The sequence below is a fragment of the Balaenoptera acutorostrata genome, chromosome 19 (assembly GCF_949987535.1).
Source record: "Balaenoptera acutorostrata chromosome 19, mBalAcu1.1, whole genome shotgun sequence".
In the NCBI taxonomy this organism is placed as follows: domain Eukaryota; kingdom Metazoa; phylum Chordata; class Mammalia; order Artiodactyla; family Balaenopteridae; genus Balaenoptera; species Balaenoptera acutorostrata.
In genome coordinates, this window is record NC_080082.1 from 60097493 (window position 1) to 60116127 (window position 18635).

At 50.1% G+C, this 18635-nt stretch overlaps 1 protein-coding gene across 4 annotated transcripts in view; it reads left to right on the forward strand.

Moving 5' to 3' along the window:
• The window catches only part of MYH14 (myosin heavy chain 14), a 92771-nt gene that overhangs the window by 46083 nt on the left and 28053 nt on the right, over positions 1-18635 (forward strand). For all 4 annotated transcript variants that reach the window (XM_057533464.1, XM_057533463.1, XM_057533466.1 and 1 more), the window contains 11 exons: positions 1159-1228; positions 1366-1526; positions 2651-2759; positions 5548-5679; positions 6509-6715; positions 9296-9433; positions 11245-11368; positions 11948-12119; positions 14088-14300; positions 14883-15027; positions 15678-15884. In XM_057533464.1, the coding sequence (XP_057389447.1) occupies positions 1159-1228; positions 1366-1526; positions 2651-2759; positions 5548-5679; positions 6509-6715; positions 9296-9433; positions 11245-11368; positions 11948-12119; positions 14088-14300; positions 14883-15027; positions 15678-15884 (1678 nt within the window). The remainder of the gene's footprint in view (positions 1-1158; positions 1229-1365; positions 1527-2650; positions 2760-5547; positions 5680-6508; positions 6716-9295; positions 9434-11244; positions 11369-11947; positions 12120-14087; positions 14301-14882; positions 15028-15677; positions 15885-18635) is intronic.

An 18635-nucleotide genomic window follows, 5' to 3' on the forward strand; every position in this document is an offset into this window, starting at 1 on the left:
TGATTTATTTGGCTGTGCTGGGTCTTAGTTGCGGCATGCGGGATCTTTTAGTTGTGGCGTGTGGGATCTTAGTTGCAGCGTGCAGGATCTAGTTCCCTGACCAGGGATCGAACCTGGGCCCCCTGCATTGGGAGCTCAGAGTATTAACCACTGGCCCACCAGGGAAGGGAAGTCCCCCCTGCTTCAGTTTTTAAATTTAAATGTCACTTAGTTAAAATGAAATGCAGTTAAAAATCCAGTTGCCCAGTTGCCCCAGCCATGTTTCAGGGGCTCAGTGGTTGCATGTGGCCAGTAGCTGCTGCATTGGACAGCGCAGGTTTGCAGTTTCATACTCAAAGTGTCCCCAGACCAGCAGCATCAGTATCACCTGACAGCTTGTTAGGTATGCACATTTTCAGGCCCCACCCCAGACTTACTAAATTAGTGTCTGCATTTTAACAAGATCCCTGGTGACTGAGAAACTGATACACACACACACACACACACACACACACACACACACACACACACACACGTACGTTTCTCAATCACCAGTCAAAAAATATGGCATATTAATATATGACATTAATATATAATATTATGTATATGTATATGTGTGTGTTTATATATGTGTATATATATGTTGTATATCTAATATGCATTATTTTTAATGAAATGTCAGAATCCAGGGAGAGGGCACAGTAGGGGAAAGGCTCTGAGGACAGACACATGTATGCTTATGAAACGTACTTTTAAAATTTGGAGTTGCACTGAGAAATGTGAAAGAAGCAGCTGTAAAGCACTTAGCTCAGGACCTGACACGTAATAAGTTCAAGAACATCAGCCCCTATTTGTTGTTATTCTCACACTTCCGAGACACACCTTTCTTTTACGTCTCAATGACCTATGGTGTTGGTGTAATTAAACACTCGTAATCAGTACATGGTGTGTCCTAGGAGTGGACACGCCTAGGACATATTGGTGATGTTGCCATTGGTGGTGGTATTAATGCTCTTAGCCTGGTGTGTGGCCCTCGGTAGTACTTAAATATTTGTTTTTCTTACTGTTCCTATTGTTATTGTTGTTATTGCTATTTGTCACTCTGAACCCAGTGCCTGGCCATGGTGACAGTTTGCTGTTACTCTTCACCCCCACCCCACCCCTCCCCACCCACTTCAGGTACGAGATCCTGACACCCAATGCCATCCCCAAGGGCTTTATGGATGGGAAGCAGGCCTGTGAGAAGATGGTGAGTGTGGGGTGGAGGCTGAGGGTGTGTGCACGAGTGTGAACGTGTGTGCACAGTCTCAGGTGGTGGAGGAGGTTGAGCTGGAGCCTCCCCTTTCATCACCCCTCCTCCTCATGACCCCTCCCCCGCTCCCACAGATCCAGGCCCTGGAATTGGACCCCAACCTCTACCGCGTGGGACAAAGCAAGATCTTCTTCCGGGCGGGGGTTCTGGCCCAGCTAGAAGAAGAGCGGGACCTGAAGGTCACAGACATTATTGTGTCCTTCCAGGCAGCTGCCCGGGGATACCTGGCTCGCAAGTGCGGCTCCACACTATCTCTTGGGGTCACGTTGGCCAAGGCTGGTTCAGGGAGGGGTTGACCAGATGGCCCCAGGGGGCTGGTTCAGGGAGAGGTTGACCAGATGGCCCCAGGGGGCTGGGTCAGGAAGAGGTTGACCAGATGGCCCCAGAGGCTGGATCAGGAAGAAGTTGACCAGATGGCCCCAGAGGCTGGGTCAGGGAGGAGTTGATCAGTTGGCTCCAGATGGCAGGGCCTCCAGGATGGTAGAAGGGCTGAGAAACAAAAGGATGGAGCCACTAGATGCCCAGGCTTCTTGGTTCTACAGTCCCTGAGGCTCCTGAGCAATGCTGGGGACACAGAGAAGAGCTAGACTCAGCCATAGGGTGACCAACCATCCCGGTTTGCCTGGGACTGGAGGTTTCCCAGGATGCATGATCTTCTGTGCTTAAAACAGAGAAAGTCCCAGGCAAGCCAGGTCCGTGTGATCACCTTAGTGGCCAGTTCCTCAAGGGACTCCAATCTGGAGGGGGAGACATACACGGGCACAAAGTGTCACAGTCCAGGGCGAGACGTGCTTTGATGGGGGTCATACAGGTACAGCGAGAGACCCTTCAGACCAGGTAGATGAAGGAGGATGGGAAAGGTGTTCCAGGCAGGAGTGACAGCTTGTGCCAAGGCCCAGTGATGTGAGAGCCTGGTACATTTCAGGAATGCGGGGAGTTTTCAGGAGAGTCTCCTTCTCCCTTGGAACTGGCCCAGAGGAAGGATCAGAGAATAAAGGACTCCCCAAACACCAGGCAGAGGGGCAGGGGCCATATCCAGGGGCACTGAGGAGCAGGGGAGGGATGGGCCAGCTGTGGACATAGAAAGCCCTCTCTGGAGGCTGGGAAGCTGGGGAGGAGGCTGGGGTGAGGGTCCAGTGGGTGGAAGATGAGGCTGGGGCTGAACTGGGGCTGGGGCTGTGGGAACAGAGAGGAGGGAACAGGGCAGAGAGAGTCAAGGGCAGAGAGACTGATAGATGGAACCCAACAAGATTTACTGATAATAGAGCAGTGCTTGCACACAGTAGGCATTTAATAATGGTTGACAGGTCCTGGAGGGGCTGAGTCTCCATTGTCCCACCCACCCATCTCCCCACCCAGGGCCTTCCAGAAGCGCCAGCAGCAACAAAGTGCTCTGAGGGTGATGCAGCGGAACTGTGCAGCTTACCTCAAGCTGAGACACTGGCAGTGGTGGCGGCTCTTCATCAAGGTGAGGGCACCTGGAGAGGTGGCCCAAGTGGCAAGGAGACAGGTCCTTGGGGCCAGGTCTGCTTGGGCAAGTGACTTTCTTGGTTTGGGCCTCAGTTTTGTGCATCTGTAAAATGGGACGAATCAGCCCACCTTTTGTTCATCAGGATTCTTGAGGTAACAAGTGACAAAAAATCTGACTCAAACCAATGTGGATAAAAGATATGGGACAGCTTTAGGTGCAGCTGGATCTAGGGTTGAGTTGAGGTCCCTAAGACCCCCTAGGATTCAATGATTCACTGGAAGGACTCACAGAACTTAGAAAAGCTGTTATGCTCATGGTTACGGTTTATTACAGTGAAAGGATGGACATTAAAATCAGAAAAGGTAAAAGGCGCACAGGGCAGAGTCCAGGAGAGACCAGACACGAGCTTCCAATTGTCCACTCCCAGTAGAATTGTACAGATAGGGCTTAATTCTTGTAGAAATGCTGTGTGACAGCACATATGGAATATTGCCAACCAAGGAAGCTTACCCAAGCCTTAGTGTCTAGGGTTTTCATAGGCATGTGATTGACCCCCTTGACTGTCCACATGGTTGACCTTAGTTACTCCAGCCCCTCCAGAGGTCAAGGTAAACAAAGGACTCTTATCAGGCAGGATAATCCAAAGGTTTAGAGATATCTCCCAGGAACCAGCCAAGGGCCAGTCCTTTCCTTGAAATGTGCAGGGTTTGAACAACCCAGACCTGCTGAGTTAACCCTTTATTGCACAAGGGCCCAAACAGTGTTAGTTATCTGACATTCTGTGCCTCCCATGTGACTTTCCTCCATGATGATCCCTGCAGACTTTTCCCACATGGCAGCCACCAGCTAGGCCAGTGTGGTCTTTTCTTATCGCAGAGCTCCAGCCAGAATCCCAGGTTTCACTCTCACTGGCCTGGCTGGAGTCATATGACCATCCCAGAACCAGTCAGTACACATCAGATGAGCCAGGCTGGCATCACATGCCTGCCCAATGCAGAGGGGCAGAGCCAAGTGTGTGAGCTTCGAGGCAGGGTGTTCTCCCAATGGGAAATTGGAGAGCAGGAAGGAGGATGGAGATTTGGAGGCAAAAACACAGCTGTTCAGTGTAATTCTGAATATGATGTCTGAACTGTCAGCCTACATGCCCTCAGTCCATGTTAACTGAGCACCTACTATGTGCCAGTAAATTTTGAGGGTACAATAATAAAATGGTAAATAAAAACAGACAATGCCCCACCAACAAGGACCTACTGTATAGCACAGGGAACTATACCCAATGTCTTGTAATAACCTGTAATGGAAAAGAATCTAAAAAAGAATATATATATATATATATATATATATATATATATATATTAGAATATATAAGAACATATATAGTTATATATAACTGAATCACTATGCTGTGCACCTTAAACTAACACAACATTGTAAATCAACTATACTTCAATTAAAAAAAAAAAATACAGTGCCCTGCCCCGTGGAGCCCACAGTTTAGGGCAGGGGTTGGTAAGCTATGGCCCATGGGCCAGACACCTGTTTTTGTAAATGCCCATTGGTTTGGTTACTGTATTGTCTGTGGCTGTTTTTGAGTTACAGCAGCTGAGTGGACTAGTTAAAACAGAGACAGGATAGCCTGCAAAGCCTCAAATATTTCTTAGCTGGCCCTTTAAGAAAAAGTTTGCCTATCCTAGGTCTGGGGACAGGAGGTGTGGTTTGCCAGGTGTCGACTGAAAAAAAATACACAACCTACAAGTTGAGAATTATGTTTTGTTTGGGGCTTTACTGAGGACTTTAGCCCGGGATACGCCCCTCAAATAGCTCTGAGGGACTGTTGCAAAGGAGTAAGGGAGGACCCAGGATACATAGGAGTTTTGAAACAAACAAACGAAAAACAAAACCAGGTAGTCAAACATCAAGATTACTGCTAATTAAAGAAAAACCAGCCATCTTGAGTTAATGAATTTAGCGCTTTTCTCTGAATGGGAAGATGCAAGAGTCTGGGCTGAATGAAATTATTCCTTTGATATGCACCTTAATGACCTAGGGCCAGTATCCTGTTTTCCTCCATCCTGAATCCCCTCAGGGTGCACCGTTGGGGGCAGCTGCAGTGGCTCACGGCTTGATGGCCTCAACGTCCTCTGTTTACTGATATGTCAGGCGATGTCCGGCAACATTCTTTGTCCACACAGGCATCAGTGAATGAATCCCACAAATAAACAAAGTTATAGCTGTGATAAATGCTATGAATTAGCTCAGAAAGGAAGATAATGAAATAGAAAAAGAATCAAATACAGTAGAGAAGTTGAGAAGAATTGGAGTTGAGGAGAACCAAAGAAAAAGCAATAGAACAGACATGAGCAGAGTATATCCCGCTTAGCAAAGGGGAGTGTGGTTTGGTGAAACTTTTCATTTCGGTTATTCATGTGTGTGGGGGGCTGGCCTGTCACTCCAGCCTGGAATCACACAGTGTAAAGTGCATCTCTCACTATGGACCTTGGACTAAGAACTTTGAGGCACAGTGTCTCCCGTAGGCAAAGGGACCCTGTAGCAAAAAAGGGACACATTTAGCGCTGCTTGTAATGTACCCCGGACTGTTCTAGGCTGTTGGCAAATGTGAAGTCATTCACTCATTCCGACTGATGAGGTCACAAGGCCAGTAGTGGAGGAGGTGGCATGCAAACCCAGGAATGCGGCCCTGCTCAGAGCGTGAGTTCTTAGCTCCTGAGCCCAGCGGCCTCCCACGGTGGGAGCCAGCCACCCACCATCCCTCCTGTCCCCCTAGGTGAAGCCACTGCTGCAGGTAACGCGGCAGGATGAGGTGCTGCAGGCACGGGCGCAGGAACTACAGAAAGTGCAGGAGCTGCAGCAGCAGAGTGCCCGCGAGGTGGGCGAGCTCCAGGGCCGGGTGGCGCAGGTAAGGGGCGTGGTCCCCGGGTGAGGGCGTGGCGATGGGAGGAGCCGATAGTGGGCGGGGTTTCCAGCTGAGCTGGGTCGGGGCAGGGGTAGGTTGCGGGCGGGCGGAGAACCGAGGTTTCCTGGGGCTGAATGGGGGCGGAAACTGGTGTGGTTGAGCAGCGAGATGCTGGGAGCGGGGCCCTGGGGATGTAGCCAGGGTATTGAGTGGGGGTGGGGCTGGTTGCTGCAGAGCCAAGATGCTCAGGAGGCTGGTCCAGCATCGGGCAGGGCAGGGGCAGGGTTATCGTACACAGGCGGTAGACTTTTCACTGTTGCCAGTATTTCTGGAATCTTAAAATAACGCTGAAGCAAACCCCTTCTTGAGCATTTTTCTGTTTGTTTTTTCAGAATTATTTCCTTTGGTTAAATTTCTAGGCGTAGGAGTATTAAATGCAGTGTGAGCTGATAGAAAGTCCTCCCTGGGGCTATTTGGAGGAGGGACTGGAGATGGGGAGACTGGAGGCTGGGAGACAGGGAAGAGAGTCCATTGGGAGAGGATGAGGCTCAAGCCTGTTAGGGTTATGGGGAGAGAGGAGGGGCCAGGAGGGATGGAGCTGGGGACTGATGGGCTGTAGGGAGGTGAGGGAGAGAGAGGCACCCAGGGGTCTGACTTGGTGACTAGGGGTCACCCTGAGGAGCAGGATGGGGGACTGTCTTCCATCCCTCCCTCCTGCCCCCCAGGCCTCAAAGGGCAAAGTAACTCAGGGGGCAGGAGGGACCTGGTGCTCCAGTGAGGGCCATCCTGGGAGCACCACCTAACGGACGCTGACCTCCCACCCCACCCCCAGCTGGAAGAGGAGCGTGCCCGCCTGGCAGAGCAACTGCGAGCAGAGGCAGAATTGTGTGCTGAGACTGAGGAGACCCGGGGGCGGCTGGCAGCCCGAAAGCAGGAGCTCGAACTGGTGGTGTCGGAGCTAGAGGCCCGTGTGGGCGAGGAGGAGGAGTGCAGCCGCCAGCTGCAAACCGAGAAGAGGAGGCTGCAGCAACATATACAGGTCTGGCCCCCGTGCGCCCGAGGCCACCTCCCCCCACCCCTTCTGTTTACCCCACACACCTTTGCTTCAGCAAACCCTGCCTCTTTTGGCCATGAATTTGAAAAAATGAAACAAAACAAAACTCAGCTCAAAGTGTCTTAAGCAAAAAGAATACTTTTTTTTTTGCTTTCAAATTAATGGGAGACTCTAGAATGGGTAAGCTTCAGGCATGGCTGGATCCGGGTGCTCAAGCAGTAGCTTCAGTACTCTGCCTCTCTCCATCGCCTGGCTCCATTTGCCTCTGTGCTGCTGCATTCCAAGGCAGGCTGCCCTGCCATGGTTCCCCTTCAAAATCCATTGTGTATTTTACACTTAAGGCACATCTCAATTCAGATGCTAAGTTTTCATTGGCAGGACTTCATCTGCATTTGTATTTCATAACTTATTCAGTGAAAAAAAGTAGATTAACATCCCCAAGTTGATCCAAACATACTTAAAAGTACCCCAATGATTGATTGAGTGACTGGTTTTAAATTTAAAAGAAATCGAATTAAATTGAAAATTCAGCTCCTCAGACTGGTCACATTTTAAGAACTCAGTAGTGTTTTAATCACCTCCTCTTGACCCCATTGGTGAGAGGGGCAGGGATCCTGCCCTGTGGTTATGGAGATGGCCTAACACACCACACCTGATCCTGTACAGATGGGATAGAAAGCACATTATTAGTCACAAGTATTCACAGCCTGAGGGAGGCAGACACCATGGCACAGAGAGTCACAGTGGGGTTGCATTCAGGAATGGCATGAACAAGCTGCAGCTGTGGAAGGCAAGCTTAGTAGTAACAAGAGGATGAGGTGACCCCTGGTTCCTGCAGGAAGATGTGATTGGTTTGTTTATTTTATTTATTTATTTATTTATTGGCCGTGCCACACGGCATGCGGGATCTTAGTTCCCCGACCAGGGATCGAACCCATGCCCCCTGCAGTGGAAGCTCAGAGTCCTAACCGCTGGACCACCAGGGAATTCCCGATTGGTTTGTTTAAATAATTCCGAGGACTAGCAGGTAACTGAAGCCTACTAGATAGGGATAAGCAGCTACCCTGTCTGGTCCCCAGGATACAGAGGGTTATTGGTTAGGGGACCTTATCTTTGGTAGCAGGGCAGGTAGAAGGACTTGTGATTAGGCCATTATAGGGACTCCCAATTTTACCAGCCATCAAGGCCACACGTAATAGTGAATTTTTTTAAATTGAGGTGTAATTGACATATAACATTATATTAGTTTTAGGTGTACACATAATGATTCGATACCTATATACATTGCAAAGTGATCACCACAATAAGTCTAATTTACATCCAGCACCTTAAGTAGTTAGAAAAAAATTTTTCTTGTGATGAGAATTTTTAAGATCTACTCCCTTAGCAATTTTCAAATACACAATACAGTATTATTAACTATGGCCGCCATGCTGTACATTACATCCCCATGACTTATTTCATAACTGGAAGTTTGAGCCCCTTCACCCATTTCTCCCACCTCCCTACCCACACACCTCTGGCAACCACCAATCTTTTCTCTGCATCTGTGAGCCTGTGGGTTTTGTCTTGTTTTGTTTTGTTGTGCCACTCAGCTTGTGGGATCTTAGTTTCCCAATCAGGGATTGAACCCAGGCCCTCGGCAGTGAGAGCGCCAAGTCCTAACCATTGGACCACCAGGAATTCCCTGAGCTTGTGTTTTTTTGTTTTTTTAAATTATTTATTTATTTATTTATTTATTTATGGCTGTGTTGGGTCTTCGTTGCTGCATGTGGGCTTTCTCTAGTTGTGGTGAGCGGGGGCTACTCTTCCTTGCGGTGCATAGGCTTCTCATTGAGGTGGCTTCCCCCGCTGTGGAGCATGGGCGCTAGGCAAGCTGGCTTCAGTAGTTGCAGCACTTGGACTCAGTAGTTGTGGCACACGGGCTTAGCTGCTCCGCGGCATGTGGGATCTTCCCCGACCAGGGATCGAATCCGTGTCCCCTGCATTGGCAGGCGGATTCCCAACCACTGCGCCACCAGGGAAGCCCTGAGCTTGTGTTTTTTTCTTGTTTTAGTTTTGTTTCTTAGATTCCACTCATAAGTGAGGTTGTCTGGTATTTGTCTTTCTCTGTCTGACTTATTTCACTTAGCATAATGCCCTTGAGGTCCGTCCATGTCATTGCAAAATATTGAATCTTAATTTCCAGTCTCACACCACAAATCGCCCGCCACACGTGCCTGGTGACTGCCGTAGTGGACAGTGCCCATCTCTGTGATATGTTTATTTATGATGTTTATAATCTTCACACACACACACAAGAATGTGATTTCAATGTGATAGACAAAGATTTTTATCTATCCTAATACCTCAAACAGTGCCTGGCCCCCACCAGGCACTCAATCAGTGTTTATTAACCCAATGAATGAAAAGTAAGCGTTGGATCCTTCCCAGCCCCAGCCAGATCGTGGACCTGTCTGAGCCACGAGCCCCGGAGATCTGTGAACCATCCCCTCCACCCATCCTTCCCACCACACGCCAGTCCCCAGCCGCTGGGTCCTCAACCCTGCCTTCTCCCCACTGCAGGAGCTGGAGACCCACCTCGAGGCTGAGGAAGGGGCCCGGCAGAAGCTGCAGCTGGAGAAAGTGACGACGGAGGCAAAGCTGAAAAAGTTGGGGGAGGATCTGTTACTCTTGGAAGATCAGAACGGCAAGCTGAGCAAGGTGGGTGGGCTGTGAGCCCCAAGGGCAGGGGGAGAGGGCTCACTGGTGAGCATGGGTCCTTCTCTGCATCCCCCCCAGCGTGCCCCACCTCTAGGGGTCTTCGAACTCTCGGTCTTGGCTGTGTCTCCTTTGAACCCTTTCCATCTCCTTGCGTCTCTGTCCCAGCTTCACTCAAGCTGGTATTTATTGAGCAGCTATTGTGTGTCATTATCTATCTCTGGATCATCAGACACCCCAAAGCCGCATCGCTAAAAACAACCCCCTTTTCATTACATCCCATCGTTGTGTGGGTGGGCTGGGCTGTGGTCCCCTTAGGCAGTCGTGGTGATGTAGTGGTGGGCACTGGAGGGCTGGTGTCCGGGTGCTCTTTTGCATGACCTCTCTGCCCACGGGAGAGCCTGGGTTTCTCACCTGGCAGCTCAGGGCTCCCAGAAAAAGAAGTGGAAGTGGGCAGGTCTCTGAAAGGCTTAAGGTTGGAACTGACACGGCATCACTTCCCTTGAATTCTATAGATCAGGTGTTGGCAAACATTTTCTCTAGAAGGCTAGATAGTAAATATTCGGGCCTTGGCAGGCCACGCCGTTTCTGTGACAACCACTCAATTCTGCCATTGTAGCCTGAAAGCAGCCACAGATGTTCCGGGATCAAATGGGCGTGGCTGTGTCCCAATAAAACTTTATTTATAAACACAAGCAGTGGGCCATATTTGGCCTGCAGGCTGTGGTCTGCAGACCACTGAGCTTAGAGCAGACTCAGTCTAGGTTCAAGGGTTGGGGAATTAGACTCTGCCTCTATCTGGGGACATGGTGAAGAGTCTGCCACCATCTTTAACCTGGCACAGCCAGGACTGGGCTAGGCACAGGGGATATGGCGTTTAACTAACTAGAAAACCATTTCTGTCCTCACAGGGGCATGGGGGGAGAGGGAAGCTAGATGAGTCACCCCAGGAAATCGACATAACCACACATCGTGAACTAATTATAAACTGTCAGAAAAGAACAGAGAACCATGGAAGTGGGGTGGCCTGACTTGTGCTAGGCGTAGCCAGGGCAGGCTTCCTGGAGGCAATGGTGCCTGAGTCGAGAGCTCAAGGATGCACAGTTTTCTGCAGCATTCCTTGGATGCAGTGGCTCTTCTCTTCTACTCTGTTCTATTTGTTCCTTTTTGAGGTAGTGCCGACCCACTGCCTTGATTTCCAAAACCACTCAACAGTTGGAAAAGTGCTGCTCAAAAATAAATTAAAAAATAAAATAATAAATAAAAATAATAAACAGAAAGAAAAAAGAAAAGAGCTGCTCCAGGCCAGTGCTTCTCAAACTCCAGTGTGTCCAGGAATTATACGGAGAACTTGTTAAAATGCAGATTCTGATTCAGCGCGTCTGGGCTGGAACCTGAGATTCCGTTCCTAGCAAGCTCCCATTTGGTGCTGACGCTGCTGGTCTATGAGTCGGACCTGGAGTTGTCACAAGGCTCCAGAACTCACCCATAAGTGCAGCACATGTGCAAAGATGTTCACTGCAGTGTTGTTTATAACAGCAGTTGATTTGAATCAACCTCAGTATCCATCTGTGGGCCAATGGGTTAATGAATGGGAGTGTCCTTCAAATAGTGGGAGTCTCCATAGTTAACAGGCGTGAACCCGGTGGGGGTGGGACGGGTCCCTAGACCCTAAATGATGCAAAAGGAGGGAAGGGGGTTGGGAGCAGGAAAGGTCAGGGAAGGATGGAGATGAGCAGAAACGCAGATGAGAATGATATCAAAGATGAGGGTCGGGCCCCTGACACCCCACCGCCACCTCCCACCACCCTCAGGAGCGGAAGCTGCTGGAGGAGCGTCTGGCCGAGTTCTCATCCCAGGCGGCTGAGGAGGAGGAGAAAGTCAAGAGCCTCAATAAGCTTCGACTCAAATACGAGGCCACGATTGCAGACATGGAGGGTGAGCGCCTGCCCCTCAGTGGGGGCCAGTGCACACTCCAGCGGGGTCAGGGGGTACCTCGGGTGACCCTCGTGTGCTGTGGGGCCTCAGTGGTCATATCTGTTAAATGGGGGCAGAAAAGAAGACTCGGGACAGGTTAGGTGTCCTCCCAGCTCTTAAGTTGTTTCTGTCTCTCTCCATCCAATTCTCTTACTCTCTCCTAAGTGTCTTGGGTCACTCTCTCAATCTGACGGTCCCACTAGCTGTTTCAGACACTTTTTTATCTCTGTCCCTTGCCGTGGACTCAGAAGCAGAAACAGAAGGGAGAGAGCACAGAAGGAGGCCGGGGAGGCAGGGAGGAAAGGACAGGGCAGAGAGAGCCAGTGAGCAGGAGCAGGGGCTGTCACTGGGGGCCGGAGGGGAGAAGGCATGTGGGGGTCTGGGGACCAGTGGGCGATCCCAGGGATGGGGAAGCTGGGAAAGAGGGGGAGGGGTGGAAAGAGATGCTGAGCTCAGCCTGACTGCGGGGCCGTGGGTCTCCCTGGGGGTGTGGGTCTGGCTCCCTTGTGCATGCCCCACCCCCCCACCTCCCGCCTCCAGATCGCCTCCGGAAGGAGGAGAAGAGCCGCCAGGAGCTGGAGAAGCTGAAGCGGCGGCTGGACGTGGAGGGCTCAGAGCTGCAGGAGCAGATGGTAGAACAGCAGCAGCGGGCGGAGGAGCTGCGGGCCCAGCTGGGCCGCAAGGAGGAGGAGCTGCAGGTCGCCTTGGCCAGGTGCGGGGTGGGCCGGGTGGGGTGCACAGCACGGGGGCGCCGCCTGCCAGCGTTGGGGGCGCCCGGCGAGACCCTCCCGCAGGTACAGAGCTTGGCCGAGCCGCTCACCAGCCGTGCACACCCACTCTGAGCCTCAGTGTCCCCTTCTGTAAGATGGACACAAGAGTTCCAAGCCCACCTGGTTAAGGGAAAACTGAAACCGGGCCCTACGTGTCTAGTAACTTACACAGTTTCTTGCACAGAGGCAAGGAAATGCTATTTCTTCTTCTCCCACAACCCCAGCCTCTAAAAACCAAACAGCCCAGAATCCGCTGTGATTGGATAGGTGGTCTGGCCATCTTAGGAATCATAATCATCATAATTACAGTCATTCACAATTATTCAGCACTTACTGTGTGCCAGATATGATGCGCAGTGTTTCAAATGCTTTTCACCCACTGCGCTCCATGCGACCTGAGGTGCCCTTGTGTATGGGCGCAGCTTGATTTCAGAGAGGTTACGATGTGGGGAAATTGTGCATCTGAGAATCGATGGGACACGGGGTTGGTGGAGGGGGGTTAAGAACACACACCCTCCAGCCTGACTTCTGGGTTCAAATCCTGGCTCCTCCCCTTTTTGGCCATGTGACCTCACCTGGGTGACATCACCTCTCGAGCCTCAGTTTCTCTATCTGGAAAAAGGGCATGATTATAGAAACTCTCCTAGGATTAGTGTAGGGATTAAATGAGAAAGGGCTGAGAACATGCTTGGCACGCCCTAAGCCCTCATTAGCTGCTGCATGTGTCTGTTCTTACCTTCTGTTATTGCCGTTGTTATTTTTTTCCATTTTCTTTTATATTGAGGTGAAATTCACATAAGAAAATTAACCATTTTAGGGAGTTCCCTGGTGGTCTAGCTGTTAGGACTCCGTGCTTTCACTGCCGTGGCCCGGGTTCAGTTCCTGGTTGGGGAACTGAGATCCTGCAAGATGCGTGGCACAGCCAAAAAGAAAAAAAAATTAACCATTTTAAAGCATACAGTTCAGTGGCATTTGGTATGTTTGCGATGTTGTGCAACGACTACCTCTATTCAGAACATTTTCATCACCTCAAAAGAAAAATCCTATTAAGCGATCACTTCCAATTTCCCCCCTCCCCTCAACCCCTGGCAACCACCAATTTGCTTTCTGTCCACATAGGATTTGCCAATTCTTGCTCTTTCACGGCAGTGGAATCATATAATACGTGGCCTTTGGCGCTACATTGCCATCCTCGCGGCAGCCCTGTGAAGGGGGACAGTCACGCTCTCTCACAGACCAGGAGCCTGCAGTTCAGAGAAGCTGTCACTTGCCAGGGCAGGTGGCCGAGCAGGGGATACAGACCATGGTCAATGCATCTCCCTGAGCCATTCTTACAGGAATTTTTGTTTGTTTTTTCTTTTCTTTTCCTTTCTTTTTTTTTTTTTTGCCCGCCGCCACATGGCTTGTGAAATCTTAGTTCCCAGACCAGGGATCGAACCCATGCCCCCTGCAGTGGAAGTGCAGAGTCCTAACCACTGGACCACCTCCCTGAGCCATTTAACCCAGAGTCCACGCTGCCGCTCCATTCAGCTTCTCTTTGCAAGAGGTCGATCCCATAGGGGTTATGAGGAGGGACTCTGGGGTCAGCCACCCACTGACCATGTGACCAGGGCAAGTACTTTCGCGCTCTGGGCCCGAGTTTCCTCGTTTGGCGTGAACATTACACAAGATGATAAAGTAAAGTGCTCTCAAGTGGCAGGAACTTAATAAGTGTCCCTGTGATTACTGGTGGTGTCATCCCCATTTTACAGCTAAGAAAGCTGAGGCTCTGAGTACTAGAGACACGTGCCCAAGGGCAGAGCTGGGCTTTTAACCTGGGACTGGCCGTGTCTGGCCCCTCCAACCCCTAGAAATCATCCCCACCCCCTGCTTGCCCCTATACCAACCCCCTGGTCCTCGTCCACCCCCAGGACAGAGCAGGAGGGCGGGGCCCGGGCCCAGCTGCTCAAATCCCTGCGGGAAGCACAAGCGGGGCTGGCCGAGGCCCAGGAGGACCTGGAGGCTGAGCGCGCAGCCAGGGCCAAGGCAGAGAAGCAGCGCCGGGACCTGGGCGAGGAGCTGGAGGCGCTGCGGAGCGAGCTGGAGGACACGCTGGACTCCACCAACGCGCAGCAGGAGCTCCGGTGAGGCTGGGCGGCCTGCAGCTGGCACAGGCCGGGCACGTGGGGGGCCGGGGGCTGGGCAGGGAAAAGGATGTGGGTCCAAGCTCTCCATCTGCACAGTTGTTTAGTCTTTCAACAATTGTTTATCGGACACTGGCTCTGGGCCCAGCGTGGGCCAAGCTGGGGACAGAGATGAGTCAAGACTCAAGACTCAGGCATTGCCCTCAAGAACTCCCAGTCCAGGGGTAGGCAGATTCGAGCAAAGACAGACACAGTCCAGAAAAAAGTGAGCTTTAATGGAGTACGACAGGGCATCGTGGATGATCAGAGAAGGCCCTTGTATCACTCTATGGGAGGGAGCCCAAAAAGACTTCTTTGAGAAGGGGCCTTTTGAATAGGGTTTTGAAAGATGCGTAGGAGCTCACCCTTAAAGCCACCCTTCTGCAGCATCACTGCCCAGATCCCTTGGGGAATGTAGAGTGAGGGTCCCCATCCTTGGAGGGAAAGAATAAAAGGAGGCACAACCAGCAGTCAGGGGCTCCTTCAAAGTCCCAGCCTTCCTCTATTCTGAAATTCTGTTCCCTTCCCCTTCCCCAATACAAGGTCCAAGAGAGAACAGGAGGTGACAGAGTTGAAGAAGACTCTGGAGGAGGAGACGCGCGTTCATGAGGTGGCGGTGCAGGAGCTGCGGCAGCGCCATGGCCAGGCGCTGGGAGAGATGGCAGAGCAGCTGGAGCAAGCCCGGAGGGTGGGTTGAGATGGGGGAGGGGTGTCTGGGGAGCCATGGGGAGGGGAAGCAGGATGCTGGGTTGGAGGATGTACCTCTGGCTGGTTCTAGGCCAGCCCACTTTTCTCCTCACGTATTCATGTCCCTGATCCATCTTGCATTCAGCAAATGTTAGTTGAATACGTAGTATATTCCCGGGGTGGTACTGGGGGCCCCAGCTGTGAGCCAAGCAACCAATACCCACTTCCATCGTGGAGCTCACGTTTTAGCAGGCAAGGCAGAGAGTAAACAATCTAAACACATTCATAATATATAGCGGGATCATAAGTGCTATGGGAAGATGATGAACAGGAAAGGGGTTTCAGAGTGCTAATGGCCAGGGGGCTTGTTGTGATTTGAAATAGAGAGGCCTTGGAGAGATTCAGTGAAAAGATGACATCTGAGTAAAACACTGAGGGAGATGATGGGTGAGCCATCCTGGCATCACAGGGAAACATGTTCCAGGCAGAGGGAACAGTGCAAAGGCCCTGAGGCAGGAATGTGCCTGCGTGTTTAAGGAACAATGAGGAGTTCCAGAGGGAATAGACAGTACAAAGGACTTGGGGTATTCACGTGCCTGGTCTTGTAGAGAAAGGGAATCATAAATCATTGCTGTCTCTCTCCCCCACCAGAGCAAAGGTGCATGGGAGAAGACCCGGTTGGCTCTGGAGGCCGAAGTGTCTGAGCTACGGACGGAGCTAAGCAACCTGCAGACCACGCGTCAGGAGGGTGAGCAACGGAGGCGTCGCCTGGAGTCACAGTTGCAGGAGGTGCAGGGCCGGGCTGGCGATGGGGAGCGGGCACGAGCAGAGGCGACTGAGAAGCTGCAGCGAGCCCAGGTGAGTGCGGCGGCTAGGTCGGGGGTGGTCTCTGCTGTGTGGCTTTGGGTGAGATGCCTGCCCTCTCTGGACTTCAGTTTGGTCCACATCAACCCTACTGTCCTTTCCAACTTTTCCAACATAAGCACACATTAATAGCTAGTATTTGGTGAGTGATTACTATGCACCAAACATCCTGTGTATTTTGCCAAAGCCTCCTCCTAATGCTCCTTTGAGGGAGTGCTAATATTGTTCCCATTTTACACACAAGGAAACTGAGGCCCAGGGAGGTGAAGTTGATTGTCTTAGGTCCCTCAGAGCCAAAGCGTGAACCCAGACATGACTGATCCTGTAGCTCTTAACCCTGCCACAGCTCCCACCCTCCACCCTCTTATCTTCTGGTCTTAAATAATCCATGGTCTGATTAGAAAAACCCAGCATGAATACTTGGACCTGTGTGAGGACAATATCATACTGTGACTGTTAGAAGAAATGTGGGTTTTTTAAATTTTAATTTTATTATGTTTTTTAACTAAACAACCAATACCTGTTTATTACTGAGAATACAAACAAGCAGAAAGAGGGTAAGAATGACTTTTAATTCCCCAACCCCAAGGGGGGGAAAAACACTGTTACCATTTTTAATTTCAAGATTAAAAGAGTGTATAGGGGCTTCCCTGGTGGTGCAGTGGTTGAGAATCTGCCTGCCAATGCAGGGGACACGGGTTCGAGCCCTGGTCTGGGAAGATCCCACATGCCACGGAGCAACTAGGCCCGTGAGCCACAATTACTGAGCCTGCGTGTCTGGAGCCTGTGCTCCACAACAAGAGAGGCCGCGATAGTGAGAGGCCCGCGCACCGCGATGAAGAGTGGCCCCCACTTGCCACAGCTAGAGAAAGCCCTCGCACAGAAACGGAGACCCAACACGGCCATAAATAAATAAATAAAAATGTTTAAAAAAAAAAAAAAAGAGTGTATAATTAAGGTGAAAGTTAAGTCGATATAACAAAGAGACTCCAGAATTCATCAGCTTGAATAAAAGACATGTGTCTTCCCTCTCAGGAAATAGGCTCAGAGTAAGCAGTGGAGGCTGGCGGGACACTTACGCTCCATGAGGTCACTCCATTATCCCAGAGGGCATTGACCTCATCTTCAGAGTTAAATCTGGATTGTGGGCACCTGTGTGCTCCAGCTTAGGAAAGGGAAAAGAGGATGGGATGGAATTTGCATATATCACTTGGCTTGCATTCCATTGGCCATAACGTAATCACATGACCACACCTAGCTGCAAAGGAGACTGGGAAATATAGTTTCTAGCTGGCAGCCATGGGCCTACCTAACAGCCTGTCACAGTGGGACCAGGGGAGAAGGGATCTGGGGGGACAGCTAGGGTCTGCCCCTATGGAATTATGCTACGTAGTGCTCATTGTCCTAAGCACTTTACATATTACAGAAATAAAAGTGACACCAAGAGTAGAGTCTGGTGGCTGATAGCAGGAGTTCTAGGTTGCACTGGTCAGTAGAACTTTCTTCAGTGATGGAAATGTTCTGTAATTGCACTATCCACCTGGCATGTGAGGAGTACAACTGAGGAGCTGGATTTTCATTTTATTTAATTTTAATTACTTTAAAGTTAAATAGCCACCTAAGGCTAGTTGCTACCATATTGGACAGGGCAGCTCTAGAGCCATTCTGCCTGGGCTAAAATCTCAGTTCCACCACTTGTAGCTGTGTGATCTTAGGCAAATTGCCTAACCTCTCTGTGCCTCGGCTTCCCTTTATGTAAACTTGGACTAATAATAGCATCTACCTCATAGGGTTGGTGTGTGAATCCAGCGAGCCTAAACTTGGAAAGCTTTTAGAATAGTTCCTGAGTTCTCAGTAGGCTCTCAAAAATTGTCAGATGAAAAAAAAAAAAAATTGTCAGATGTACCTATATATTGAGCACAGGTATATGCCAGGCACTGAGCTAGTCACTTTACGTTCATTATTTCATTGACTCTTCAAAGCAGCCCTGGGAGGTAGGTCCTGTTATCATCCCCATTTCACAGATGAGAAAAACTGAGGACCACAAAGATAGGAATCAGGCACTTCCCTGGTGGTCCAGTGATTAAGACTCCATGCTCCCAATGCAGGGGGCCCGGGTTTGATCCCTGGTCAGGGAACTAGATCCCGCATGCATTCCTCAACTAAAAGATCCCTCATGCCACAACGAAGATCCTGCATGCCACAACTAAGACCTGGCGCAGCCAATAAATAAATATATATATATATATATTTTTTTTAAAAAGATAGGAATCACTTGCCCAGGTCACACAGCCAGGAGGTACCAAGGTCAGCTCAAAATATCATTTTCACAAGTTCAAAGCATGACTGTCATACAAAGACATAGTAAGCCCATGTCAAAGATTTATTTAAAGCATTAATGAACCATAAAAAAGAATGAAATAATGCCATTTCCAGCAACATGGATGGACCTAGAGATTATCATACTAAGTGAAGTAAGTCAGACAAAGACAAATATCATATGATATCGTTTATATGTGGAATCTAAAAAAATGATACAAATGAACTTATTTACAAAACAGAAACAGACTCACAGACATAGAAAACAAACTTATGGTTACCAAAGGGGAAAGTTGCAGGGGAGGGGTAAATTAGGAATTTGGGAGTAACATATACACACTAATATATATAAAATAGATGAACTACAAGGACCTACTGTATAACACAGGGAACTATACTCAATATTTTGTAATAACCTATATGGGA